We start from the raw sequence: 14601 nt of genomic DNA on the forward strand, positions 1-14601 counted from the left end.
TCTTCTGTTACGATCAGCTATTGTGTTGAGTCGACAGGTGAATTAGGTATACCTAGAGGGTTTTATAATTTAAAGTTAATAATGTGTCAAGGGGAGGCCTTTTTGTTCTTCAAACCATAAATTCAAGACCCAGTTTGATGTCCTTAACCCGTGTCACTTTGCCCATAATCGAATCTAATTGACACTTAACACATTTGGACAAGAAAGGCTTTATTTCATTACGTTCTTTGTTCTATTAAGGGTAAATTTCACATTAAGATTCAATGTTCATTACTTGCCTGATATTAACATTTTGACAAATTAAATCAACGCAGTTTTCAAAGACAATATAAATATGTACTAACTTTTAATAGTTACTTATTATATTAGCTCTTCAGAAGTGTTTAATTGTGAGCATATTTATGTATTTTAAGAAATAAACTAGGCTATCTAAGTAATTTAAGTCCAAATTACTGATTAGTAAGGTATGCTTGATCGTTATGTCAAATGATGAGTCAGTGCTGACAAAATTTATAAAAATAAAAAATAGCATCAATTTTGCTACGTTAGAAATCACTGAATCGGGCCGATTTTAACTCACACGCAAATTACACACAAACCCACACAAAACACGCATTCTCTCTGTACCCATTAATAGGTGGTTTGATTTAAAAAATATTTAGATTATGTTTTTAAATTTCAAAAATGCTTACTTAAATATATCATAGCAATAAGAAAAAACCTATATTCGTTATCAAATTCAATATATACGAACTCATTTTCAAACCTGTTTTAGCGATATCAAACTTTAATTACTCAAACTTAAACTGCCTTAAAATGTTTTTTTTTATATATTTTTATATATTTGCTGTTTTTTATATATTTACCTAATATATTATACAATTGACGTATAAAAATTTTATAACTCATAAACAAAGCTTAATTTATTCTTAGAATTCACCAAAACAATTTCAAGGTTATCCTCTGTTTTGTTTTTATCTGCTTATTAAAAGAAAACAAAGATATGCATTTCGTAATATAATACAGGTATGTTAGTCTGTGGTCAGAATTTATCTGTGGCGGACAAATATAGGTAACCTATCGAACATGACATATACATGAATAATAGAATTTCTGTCTAAGAATAAAATTTAAATCTTTGTTTATTTAAGGAGCTAGCATCAAGGTATTTTATTTCTATATTTAGAAAAATGGCGGCATGAGTCGCTTGTCTATTCGAAAGCATTTTCTCTTATTTTTTTTTCTCTACAACATTCCATAAATAATTGAAAAATACACGTAAGACAAGGTCTTCAGACTTTAGCCTGGCGGAAATTTCACACTGTTCAATGAGTAGAAAAATGTTTTCAGATTTTGTCTTTATTGTGGTTTAACAAATTTTATTAGAACCAATTCCTTTGCAAACCAAAGCACGAAGGCATTTTGTTTAATATTAAAAACTCTAAAAAAATGATAAAGCAGTTATTTTGTATAATAAAGTTAAACATTAAACCAAGACCAAATATACAAAAATCCGTCCACTAAATTAAATCAATTGAAAATTAAGAAAACTTATAATATTAACGGATATTGTTGGAACTTACATGGACTATGCATCATAGCACATAACTCAATAATTACTGTATATTTATGTATTGATTAAAGTTAATGAAACAATATAAATAATTACGATTCATAGAAATGTTTTCATATAAAACCTATAGTATATATATATATATATATTTATATTATTGAGGGCTTACAAAGGAATTGTAAGCCCTCGTGTATTTTAAGTCGGTGAATGTCAGTTCTCGCCAGATTTCTGTAATTATTTCATGATAATTTGTCAATCTAATAGGCAAGTAAGTGATTAGGCTCCTGTGCCTGACACACATTACGACTTTTTGGGTCTAAATCGTGGCGGTTTAATTCGGAGAGCGAATGTTTAATTCGCACATCGAAAGAAAGTCCATTGATGCACAACCGGGGATCGAACCTACGACCTGAGACTCGCACGCTCAAGCTTCTAGGTCAAAACTGCTTCAACAGGATGATAATTTAGTACATTTAAATATTTCGGCATAAAATTATTTCGAATGGTAAGTAGGTCGTTTAGACTTCCCAAGACGCCTTAGAACCTAACCTAACCAATCTTTATTACAAGGATCAAAATCTGGAGACTCATCAACGTTGGAATGCTGATTAGTTACACATTGGGTTCTGAAACACTTGTTCAATGATGACACTGTTTACTTTTAAAATCGTCTGCAAACAGAACAGCTTCGGCGCCCGAAATCCGATTCGAAAATAATTTATTATTCCGTTCAGTCATAGAACATAATAATATTTTATCAAAGCAGTTTTGTGGACATAGACTAAGAGAACTAACAAAATTAACATCCGCTTGATATGTAATTTTTAATATTATGGAATCAAAGTGTTATAATTATATGTTCAATAATCATCGCCTTATTTATTTATTTTAATTACGACGCAAAAGTTCTGTATGTTAAATAGAAATGTTTCGATAAACGCCTTAAAAAATATATGAACGAACTAAAAGTTCTTGTAAACAAATATAAAAGCTTATCGGACTGGAAATACTTGTTTCCAGCCAGTTTGCGATTTCTTACAACTGCTAAATGAGGCTGTTATCAACATCATCTTCGTTGTTTATGGTATGAAAAACTAATATCACATTTATGTTGTATGCCAACTTTCATGCTAATAATTTATACTATAATTTCAGTTCGTTAATAGCTAAGTATATTTAATACATACAATAGTTTAGTAATTCATTAAAAACCTATCAATGACAGCAATTTATTGGATCATGTTTAGTTGGAAAACACAGAGCCCGGTAACTCGTCTATTGTCTATTTTCCTTGACGTAAAAGCGAAATATATTGTACCTAAATGTAAAAAGTTTAAGATAAGGCTTGGGGCAAAATATCCCATTTCCGCTATGTAGTGCAGTACAAATACGCTGTGCTTATTAAAATCTTTATTACTAGTCGTATTAACTTAAGTAACCGTTTACGTTTAAGGAACGACTCTAAGTACTGCGTTTAGAATGTTAAAGTATTCAGTCGAATATTTATTACGTTGAATGACCTTGTGACGTCATGTCAATGTCGAATTGAGTCATTTAAAATTCGTGATACTCTCAATAGAACAGTCATCATACCAGACCGTAATCGTTATTTTTGCGGTAAATTAAAATTATAACTTGAAAAATCATTAAGAGAAGGTCATTTTATCACGCTTCAGTCGTCACACACACACGACAACACAACGTGTAATGTCTCCACACTACCATTAACTGACTTTTGTATACTAACTGCCCGGTAAATAATCACCTACAAAAGTATTCCTGCCGCATTTGTAATTGATGTTTGGGACTATAGGTATTTTTTATAGCCAAATATATCATATTACCTGTCAAAAACTATAATAATAAATACATAAGGTGTCCCTAATAACAACGATAGCGGTACGTATACAACAAAATTAAAATAGACACCAATAAATAGGCATAAGATTTATCTATATAAAGGTATAGAGATTATCTTAATTTATTTCATAAGCACAGATTAAAATTCTAAATAGCTCAGTGACATTAGTTAACCTATTGTACATATTCATCTGTTTCATGCCGGAAATAGATGCATTTGCTCGTCCATTGGAATGATGTCATTTTAAATGTACTGATTCAAACGGGTGACTAAAAGAAACGATAGAAAATGGCCTTAACGTAGGCGCCATGGCCTCATCATATACACAAAACAAATAGACGCATTTCCTTGGCCATAAAGGATCGAGTTTATCTACAAGTGGGCGAATGCTGTCAGCACGGAAGGAATTATGAAATCACGTTTCACAGACAATCTATAATAATACCATAAATATGTAGAGTGGTGTTATTTGCGCGCTAATCTTAGTAATTACTTGGTCGAATTTAAAACTTCTTTTAGCGTTAAATAGTACCTATATCCGAAAATCTTAGCCAAAATAATTAGAATTGAAATCGCGGAAAACTAGCTGGTTTGTTGTAGAATAAATGAGGAAATTTCATTAATTGGTTTAAACACAATACATACTATAATCGTGACTCTATAGACTATGGTACTATTTAGAACTGAACCTTTTTTTCGTATTCTGAATCTAGTACATTACGGGTTAAAAACCAGTATAACTAATGTAATAACGCCAAGGCTAGACGAAAGTAGATGATCGATTGTATAATATATAATAATTTAAATAATAAACGTTATTAAAATACTTCCGAGTGTATAGTTCTTTAAAACGCATAAAAGGCGTCTTTTAGGCACATGGCCAAATTCGTACGTTCTTTAGATATATTTGCGTATTTGCTAACTTTAAGATAGCATATTTTGACTTCGGATATGGTATTTTGGTCAACGCCTAGAAGATAACACAAAAAACGCATTACTTGTTTTAAGATAGGGACGCCTTAAGACGAGATTACGTGAACGACTTTAAAAGGTAATGACACAAGAATGTTGAGGTCATTCGAATTTAAGTATATAACAATAAATTGTTCCACAGATAATCGGATTTATTTAGTTTTCTCCGCCCTTTCCGCCTCAGCTCTTAGGTTAACAATAAACTTTCACATATCTTTGTTATTAGGAAAATTCCAAGCTTCGGAAGGGTTTTAGAGGTTATGTTTTTAAAAGTAAAAATTATTGTAATACGCTTGCTGGATGCAAGGAAAGTTATAAAAATTTCATTTTATGATTGATTAAGTTTTATCTTATTTATGTGATACTTATGATTTACTTATATAGTTGCACTGATAACGCAAGATAAAATACAAAATAATGCTCTCGGTCGTGAAGGTCGCATCGCAAACATTGATAGCTAAGTGTGTTTTATCTCCCGAATGTGTAAAGAAATCCCTATTTTTAAAGAAATATTCAACTTAATTTAATAGTCCTAGAAAGTCTTAAGATGCTTAAATAACTTACCCACAAGTACAGATCTCACAGATGCACTGCTCTTTACAGACTTTTTCTGGTTTCCTGGGACCACCTGGACCACCGGGACGTGGTCTGGTCTCGTCGGTGTATCTTTCGCGGATGACCGTTGTATCGTCTCGCACTGTTTTTCTATCATCTATGATGGTCTCATCATAGACGGAGCTGACGATATTTTCGCGTGTGGTATTAGTTGTTGCGTGATCGACCACGTCGTATTCGTAAACATCTTTCGTTGTGCGGACATCCTTCTAAAAATAAATAATCATTAATAATAAAGCACTACTGTAAAAATGTTACATTAAGTTGCATAACTTACCAAGTTTTTGATGTCTAACGAGCTGTTGTCGACAAACACATCTGTTTTGACTTTATCATCTTCTTTCGCATCTTCATATGTTGTTTCTTTCCTGGTAATACCATTTTCAGTTATGTATCTTGTTACTTCGATTTGACTCCTTGTCTTATCAACTTCAAATGATTTTTTCACCTTCTCTCCAGTTGTTGTACTTAAAACGGTCGTTTCTTCGGTATCAATTCCTTCATACAAATCTTTAACGTCCTCATTTATCTTTGTGCCAAAAGTAACTTTATCAATTCTTTTAAATGGATACTTTTTCACAGTTTCTAGAATTTCTTTCAAAACCCTGTCATCAATGTTTCTCCTTATCACGATATTCTTGTTGCTTACTGTAACATCCTTGTTTGTTTGTGATGTTTCAATGATTTTGCGCAAATCACTTATAGAGGTGAAATCTTTAATATCCCTAGATGATATTATAATATTTTCTTCTGTATCTTGACGTTTCAAGTGGTGCCGTGGTTGTTCTGATCTGCCAAACGGTGAAACTTGCTTAGGACGTTTAGGTCTGTCGTCTTCAGTTTCATAAGTAAATTTACCATTCCATGTGCCCGTGCTTCTTTCATACGATGTCAGGGTATCTTTGGTTTCACTGGTAGTCTTCGAAGAACTCTCTTTTGATATATTTTGCTTTTCATTAGTTATTAACTCCGTTGTTTTTCTAATATTGTCAGAATCTGTAGCATAAGTTGATACGTTGTCAGACCTGATATTTTGACTCTCTGTTTGTCTTCTATTATTTTCATCTACCAAGTACTTTTCTTCTGCATAATCAGATGGGTGTTCAGTAATAGCTTGTTTTTTAGTTAAATCACTGGCATATACATTTCGCTGGGAAGCGATTTCCACTCCATTCTTATACATTGCAGATTCTTCCGATATTTGAGATGCACTCTTAGGAATACCATCTTTGCCAGTGTCATAATAAGACTCTTTATCCAACACTTGCCTCGAATATTCATGTTCTGGTTTAATACCGGTGCCACTGATATTATGACTTTTCTCATGTGTCGAATGCTCTTTACTATCCCCCCATTCTCTGTGTGCGCTGTCGATTACTCTTTGTTTTCCATCGACAACTTCAAAAACATAAGATGATGACGATGCTTGCTGGGCACTACTGGTGTTACTTTTCAGTATCTTAGTTGAATAGTTTATATTTTCAGTGTTTGGAACCTGTAAGATATTTCCAACTTTCCTAAGTTGATCTTGTATGGTAGAATCGTAACCATAAAAGTTAGAAGAATCTGTGTGATTAACATTACGCTTTGTTGAAATTTGATTATTCCTGTTTTCGTGATGAGTTGATACATTTTCTTGTATATCTTTCTGTTGGATATTAGAATAGGAGGTATTTGACTGTATGTTTTTATTATGCATTGTGTTATAGTTAGTATTTTCAGAATTCGATTGAACATTCTGTAAATTATGAGATGCATTGTGAGAATTGTAATGATCATCAGAAGTAATCTGGTTCTGCGTTGACGTAAACTGTTGTTGTATGGAGTTATCATTTTGTGAAATTACACTTTCGTGGCTGGTCAGTTGTTTTCCATCTTTAACGTATTTCGAATCTTCTCTTACAGTCATTTCGTTAATAGGTCTTGCTCCATCTTTGCCAGAATCATACTTTGATTGCATGTCATAACTTTGGGCACTATAGGCAGATTGCGGCTTAATATCCGTCCCACTGACACTAACATATTCCTCATTTGTTGCATGTTCTTTTGCATCGCCCCACTCCCTTTGAGATTTATCAACTATACGTTCTTTTCCATCAACAATTTCAACTACATAAGATGATGAGGATGATTTTGTAACATTACTGCTCTTTGATTGACTGGAATGTGATGTACTGCTATATTCATTTGTTTTTTTATTCTTATCTAGGGTTCCTTCACCCCCATAGAAATTGTTTGGATCCGTTTTTAAGGTATTTACTTTTTCACTTGGAATATTCATGTGCCGTTCATTCCCGCGAATGTTCACATTGCCTTTTGAAGAGTCGCTATTCATGTTTGAACTGTATCCGGTTTTAGATAAATTTTGCCGTTCGGACTGAATGAAAGAATCAGTAGCATCAGCGCCTTGAGACCTTGACAAAAATGAACCCTTCGAGTTAGACTGATTGCCTGAACTATCAATAAAGGCAGTGTTTAGAGTTTGATTGGCAGATGAAGAATCAGCAGTCCTGTCAAATGTCTGGCTATGACTGGAACCGGAATGTTCAACAGTTGACGATGTCTGAATATTTTCACTTCTAGATGTTTGGTGCTGTGATGTAGAGGAAGATTGGTGCACAACAGAGCTAGAAACAAATTCTCCAGTAGTAGATTGAGCCATGTCACTTACTTGATTTTCATTCAATATTCTAGTTTGTGACAAATCAGAAACAGATGGGGCCTCCGTAATAATGTAGTGCGGGTGGCTGTTGTAATGCTCAGAGACAGTAGAACCGCTAATAGAAGCATGATCGCTAATGTCTGTTATCATTAATGGGTCAGGTTGTTCGACCTTAACATCGATGTAGCGAACCTTTTTACCAGAAGAGCTGACCTTCTGTAAAGTATTACTACTTTTCTGAACAGAAGTCGAAGTGCTGCTCTTCTGCACACTGCTCGATGCACTTTTAGATGATGTCACCTCAGACGTACCGGACTTAGTCTTTTTATTTTTTATAGTCATTTTGTCACTTTTTCAAATGCAAATTAAACTGAGATTCGTGGCTAAATAATTCTTAAAAGTAGAGATTAAATATTCTTATACGCGGAATCTTATCACATATTTAAAACTTTTGCCATGTAAATAATGTTTTCGCGAGAGTCGTTCGTGTTCGAGTATCGCTACGTGCGCGCGCGCTGCTTGCGACTGGCTCGCGGAGTCTGAGCGCTAGCCGCCTGCCCCCCACACCTTACGTATCACGACGCCCACTAGACCTTCACGAGTCACGACACGTAAGCGTTTACATCTCATTGCTGAACTCACACCAAAAAAGGCATAGAATTACTTAACGATAAACCCTTTCCAGTGAATGAATACGCAACTTATTGATTCCCCGCTAAAATGTGTTTAAAAGCCGAGGCCTTTAAGCGGAATCTTGTTAAGTAGCAATAATTCTAGTAGGACTCGTAATTAATTCTGTCCTTTATGGAGTTTTAATGGAAATTACGTCAGTTAAGGAAAAATCTAAGTTTCATATATATGTGTTCTGATGATCCATATGAAAACAATGTGTCATATGATTGCTTTTTGTTTGTTATTAAAAATAAAATTCAAGTTAAGATGACGTCTCTATATTTATAATTTTGTTTTATATAATAGGATGCAAACGGGCAGGAGGCTTATCTGATATTAAGTTATACCGCCGCGCATGGACACTCTTAATGCCAGAAGGCTCGCAAGTGTGTTGCCGGCCTTTCATGAATTAGTACGCTCTTTTCTCGAAAGATCCTAAGTCGCATTCGTTTGGAAATACTTCAGTGGGCGAACTATTTGTGTTAAAACATTTTTTATGCCATATATATATAAATATATAAATGATAAGTATATTAAAACACATGAAGGTCGTTAAAAGTCGCTGAAAATTACGCAACGTTTTGAAAATGTTTTCAACATTGTGTCCTTTTACAGAATCCTTTTAGATATATGCATCAGAGTTGCGGTTGCATTAACAACCTTTATTTACATATAACTTTGGCAATCAGTATATATAATGATAACTATTTATCAATGTAATTGCCTATTTATTAAAAGTAATCTTACAGCTACACATATACATATTATAAAAGAAAACAATAGACAATATACATAGCCAAAACAGATTACATTGTTAAACAAAATATACGACAGAAAACAAGTCAATTAAGTACTTTGATAAATTTAAAAAAGGAAACTGAAATTAAATATTGAACAAAGTACAACTTAAAAAAATGTTACTACTGCCAAACAAAGTCAAAGTATTATAGTACTATGGTAAGATGTAAAATGCCTACATCTTTATAATTTGTATTTTGTTAGCTCGTCGATACATTGGCGATTTACGCCTTACGCATTACGAGGCACATGTAAAGATCTTGTCGCATATGGGAGTACCTCTCCCGTATGCTTCTTAAATAAATGAGTTACTATTCAGTATTTCGGATATCTTCGAATAGATTTATTGTAACGCTTATCGGATGAATCTAACGTAAGATATTTATTATGTATACGAACTATATTGCTTTTTAAATACGTAGTTTTATTAAGATTACTTTATCCGTTGAAAATCCACCTTATTGTGAGTTAAGTTCGGTTGCGGTTGTTGTAGATATGTTCACGTATATGTTAAATGTAACACTTTGTTTGAAGCTGGGTGCTTAATCGTTTAAAATATGAGTTTATAACTAAGATAACATTAGGGGTAGTGGGGTTGTGACGCTGGAGTTACCCTAACTTAACTTATTGAAGAGTTCTTTAATCTAAATGACACATAAGTTATTGGGCGTTATCGGAAATGAGAATGTTAAATTACAATTTATGAGTGTGGCAAAAACTAAAGGTCCATGGCTTTTAATTATTAACTAAAATATATATATGTAACTTAACTAAAGTTTGGTTACATAACTGGTGTTTAAGCGTTTTTTAAACTAAATGTGTTTGTGAATAAGCGTGCTATAGACTGTTTAAACAAAGGTTGAATAACTCTAGAAATTGTGAGTATGTTTTGATTCGATTTAATGTATGTTAAACGTTTAATATATTATGGTAAACAGTTACTACAGATGGCAGACGGTCCAAATGGTTACCTAATGGACTGGCCCAAAAGCACAAAGAATCAAGGGCAGACCAAATGAGGGATGGGCCGTGGAGATCGAGAGGATAGCTGGCAAAAATTGGATAAAGGCAGCAAAAAATAAAATAATAAAATTGTAAATATATTTAATTTTTAACTGAGATGTGGATAAATAAAGGCTTATTATTACTATAAACAGTTACTACACCTTGACTAAGGACATAGCCTTTTTAATTGTATGTGACAGCCGTTTTTAAAATCGTTATTAGTGAGTGAAGGGTTACGTAAGTCTGTTTTAAGGTTTAAGCGGAAGCAAAAACTAATCCAAAATCATTTGTTAACTAATCATTATTTCTGCTTCATCTTTAGATATTTTGTTTAATTTTATGGACTACATCCCAGTAAATTATAGATAAATTGATATATATATACTGCATTGTTAATAAATTTAAAAAAAATAAACATGTGTGTGCATGTACACTCGTTAGAAGTTATACTTCTTTGTAACAAGATAAAAATCTTTTCAAAAATTTATAGAAAAACGACACTAACAATAGAAAAAAGGTATTCAATACATTGAAAGCTATATTGTAACGCATTATCTAGTTAAATAAAGTTTAATTAAATATTACAAAACAAATATTTCTACATAATTAAAGAAATTGATATTATTTATTTTAAAATGTTAGCTATGCTAACTTCTGGCTGTCGGTTTTTTGTGACGGTGTGCGCGCCCATCGTTCTCTCATCAATTTTTCCCTAACGTGCCCAAAGAAGTATAACTTCAAAAATCAAGAATAATCAACAACACGCCGACTGATATTAGTACAATTACAATCTGTAAAAAGTCAGTTCAATACCGTTCCAATGAATGAAGTATTATAAAACAATGAAGCCTTCGAAACCACAGACATTATTCGTACGTGGGTTGCACAACTTACCATTTCCAGAGTTGTGTGGGCGAGTTGCTTTTTGAATCATGCACCCACGAATTGATTGCATACGAATATCGCAGATAATAATTACCTGTTAGAGGGAATAAGTTGAACATAGTTTAAATTATTTTGTTACTTGAAAGTTAAACTACTAGAAAAATTGCACAACCAGACTCGTAATTGTGAAGTTGATGTGAGGAACTCAGTTTTGTATCAGCCCGAACAAACAAACGACCACTATTTAAGCCTCGATTTGTTTAAGCTGTCGTGGAATATGCTTAAAGGAGTAATAAGAATATCCATAGCGCTAAACCTGCATCATGAGCACACCCCACATACACACCATCACACAGTACAGCCGAATTAGGTATTACTTAGTTAAATGTATTGAATACTTTTTTTTCATTTTTTCCTTTTTAAGTTTTGTAATTGTTTGAGCCGTTCTGTATTATATATGTTGTGTATATTATATACTTATTCCATCTTTAGCTATATGTTTTGTTATATATAATTTATGTTTGTACGATAAACTATAAGTAACTTTCGCATGACGAAGTAAATAATAATTATTGATAGTCAAGTTATCATACTGACAATATCCTACCTTAGAATTAGTACTTTTCCTAATAATAAAACATAGACACATTGAACTTCGTTGATTATAAGTGTTTACCATATAATTTAAAAAAGTGCGTGCGTCCAAAGTACACATGTCAGAAGTGAAAGTTCTTTGTAAATTAATTATTACTAAGGTAAAAGCCCCAATAGATGATCATGTAAAAGTATATGATCACTCCATGTATTTGTATATCTATATTCACACTGTTTACACATTGTATACGTGCTAATGATAATATAAATAAATAAAAAATCTGCGTTAATTTTATTTACTGCCATACTTGTCATAAAAAGTTCTAATATGTAACTACTAAACGAATACTTTTAAATGTATTTTTTCTCAATCTCCCTTTCTCACTCTCTCCCAATCAGTCTTAATGGCTCCGTCCTTTTCCGTCCGACAAAAACGCGGCATATCTTGGTGACGTTTCCGTCAAAATTTTACCATCATGAGCCTAAAGAAGTTTCACTTCAAAAAATCCCGCCATTTGCGAGCTTAGATCTTTGAAACTACGTATCAGACTTCAATTACAAAAAGACGTAATGTTTTTTAAATTATTTTGTGCAATTGTATAATTTTAGTTCAGGGCTTGACGTTGCTTTTGTAATCTTCGCTGGTTTCCAGATTAAAGATGTCGCGCAATAGTATTTATGTTATATTTCAGTGTATGAAATTATTTTTATCAATCCGAGTGTGTAAATTTATTTAAATTAAATATATAAAGTATTACCATTATTTGAATAATTACATGTTAAATTGATAATCTCCTCAAGCTTGCTGCTATTTTCTTTTAACTGATATACCTTGTTTGTCTCTCTACATCAAAGTTAAAGTCATTGACACGTAGACAACTTTTAAGTCGTCATTAACGTATAAAACACTTAATAATATTAAAAAAGAAACATAAATGATTGTAGATTTAGATTTTCGAAGTTTCTTTAGAATTAATCTCTTAACCCAAAGGTTCGAACCCCAACGCATTAATGAACTTTCTGCCTGTGTGCGGATTTAAGACTCATGATAGCGAAAACATCATGAAGAAATGACATACCTAAGACCCAAAAAATTTACGGCGTAGTAACGTGTAGTGTATATTTGGACCGCACTTAGACGCACATTATGTTCGTTGTACGTTAAGTCGTGGTTAATTTAGCTCCTTCCAGAAGTTCACGGCTTGTACACATACAGAAATCTGAAGCTAGCCTAAAAGGTTGTAGCGCCATCGTGTACCCAAACCAGTCGAACATATGGTTCATATTTCGTATTGAAAACCGTGTTCAATACGAAACTGATATGAAAGTGAAATCGAATAGTACCTCTAAACTAACTGTTCTGATTTTGCAATTTAAACAATAATGAATGAATAACTCATTCAAATTTAAGAAACATTTCATTGTTTTTAAGCTAAAAATATGTTTAAAAAAGAGTTTAAGACGATTTTCAAAGTACTTTCGTGGTACATCATTCATTTAAATCATTTAAACGTACTGACTTCAATACGTTTAAATATTACCTAAATGATGACGTCACGACGAGTGGATAGATATGATATGACTTTGGAAGTATTTTCGCGTTTGTAGTTATTAAAAGAAAAATCAATAGCGCTGCAACCTGTTTAGGTCTGGGCCTCAGATTTCTGTATCTGTTTCATGATCATTTGTAAATTGAATAGGCAAGTAGGTGATCAGCCTTCTGTGCCTGATGCACGCCGTCGACTTTTTGGGTCCAAGGTAAGTCGGTTTGTAGTTATTATCAAATAAAAAATCCTTTTTATTCGTTTACACACAATTTAAAAATTTGTTAATAAAAACAAACTCATACAAAATAAAAGAACTTAATCCCAGTCAAACCTTAATAACCTCTTCACGAGTAAAGGCTTTCCCAGGTCAGTCCATTTTTCCCTATCCTTGGCCAGGTCTATCCAAAATTCTCCCCTCTTATTACTCTTTGCTCGATCCTGCCCTAGTTAAAGATTCTCTGAAGTTTTTTATTTGGCTAGAGACGTATAATATTAGGTCTTTACATATGAAATTGGCGTTTTGTATGGGAGGAACAAAAAGTCGAATATTTTTAAATATAATATATTTAATTAATCAAAGTATGAACCATTCTTTTCTATGCACTTTTGCCATCTCATAGGTAGTTCATTGATCCCTTTACTAAAAAAACCAGTCGGACGGGAATCAATAAAATCTGTGAAGGCGATTTGGACTGCCCCATCGGAGTTAAATTTTTTCCCTTGCAAGAAGTTATCCAAATTTCGAAAAAAATGGTAATCTGGTGGAGCAAGGTCCGGGGAGTACGGAGGATGTCTTAGACATTCCAATTGAAGCTCTTCTAATTTGGTAGCCATCTGTTGTGCAGTGTGTGGTCTAGCGTTGTCGTGAAGTAGCAGTGGCGTGGAGCGATTGACCAGCCTAGGTTTAGCCGCTAGCTTTTCCATCATGGTCCAATTGTTGACAAAAGACATCAGCCGTAATAGTCTGGCCAGATTTGAGTAAACTGCAATGAAGAATACCAGCACTAGTCCACCAAACGCTTACAAGTAACTTTTTTGGGGTTAATTTTCGCTTGGGGCAGGATTTGGCTGGCTGGCCAGGATCCAACCATTGCGCTAAGCATTTCCAATTATCGTAAAGAATCCATTTTTCATCACAGGTAATGATTCAGTTTAAAATACCTTCATTATTGTGCCGGTTCAGTAATGTAACGCAGCAGTCGACGCGCGTTTGCAGGTTTGCTTCAGTCAATTCGTGAGGTACCCACCTTTCAAGCTTTTTAATCTTCCCAATTTGCTTCAAGTGAATTAAAACAGTTTTATCACTAACACCGCAGCCTGCAGCTAACTCGGACGTGGTTTTCGATGGATCTACTTCCACAATACTTCCTTCAATACTTCATTATCAACTTGGGTCTCAGGCCTTCCACGGGGCTTG

The 14601-nt window shown here is 33.4% G+C and overlaps 1 protein-coding gene across 1 annotated transcript in view; it reads right to left on the reverse strand.

Moving 5' to 3' along the window:
• LOC123712737 overlaps nucleotides 1–8229 on the reverse strand; it is a 28917-nt gene extending 20688 nt beyond the window's left edge. Inside the window, exons 1-2 of the mRNA XM_045665976.1 lie at nucleotides 5299–8229; nucleotides 4971–5230 (exon numbers count right to left, since the gene is read on the reverse strand). Of these exons, the coding sequence (XP_045521932.1) occupies nucleotides 4971–5230; nucleotides 5299–8025 (2987 nt within the window). The 5' untranslated portion in view covers nucleotides 8026–8229. The remainder of the gene's footprint in view (nucleotides 1–4970; nucleotides 5231–5298) is intronic.
• Nucleotides 8230–14601: the final 6372 nt, after the last annotated feature.

This window comes from Pieris brassicae, chromosome 8, assembly GCF_905147105.1.
Source record: "Pieris brassicae chromosome 8, ilPieBrab1.1, whole genome shotgun sequence".
NCBI lineage: Eukaryota > Metazoa > Arthropoda > Insecta > Lepidoptera > Pieridae > Pieris > Pieris brassicae.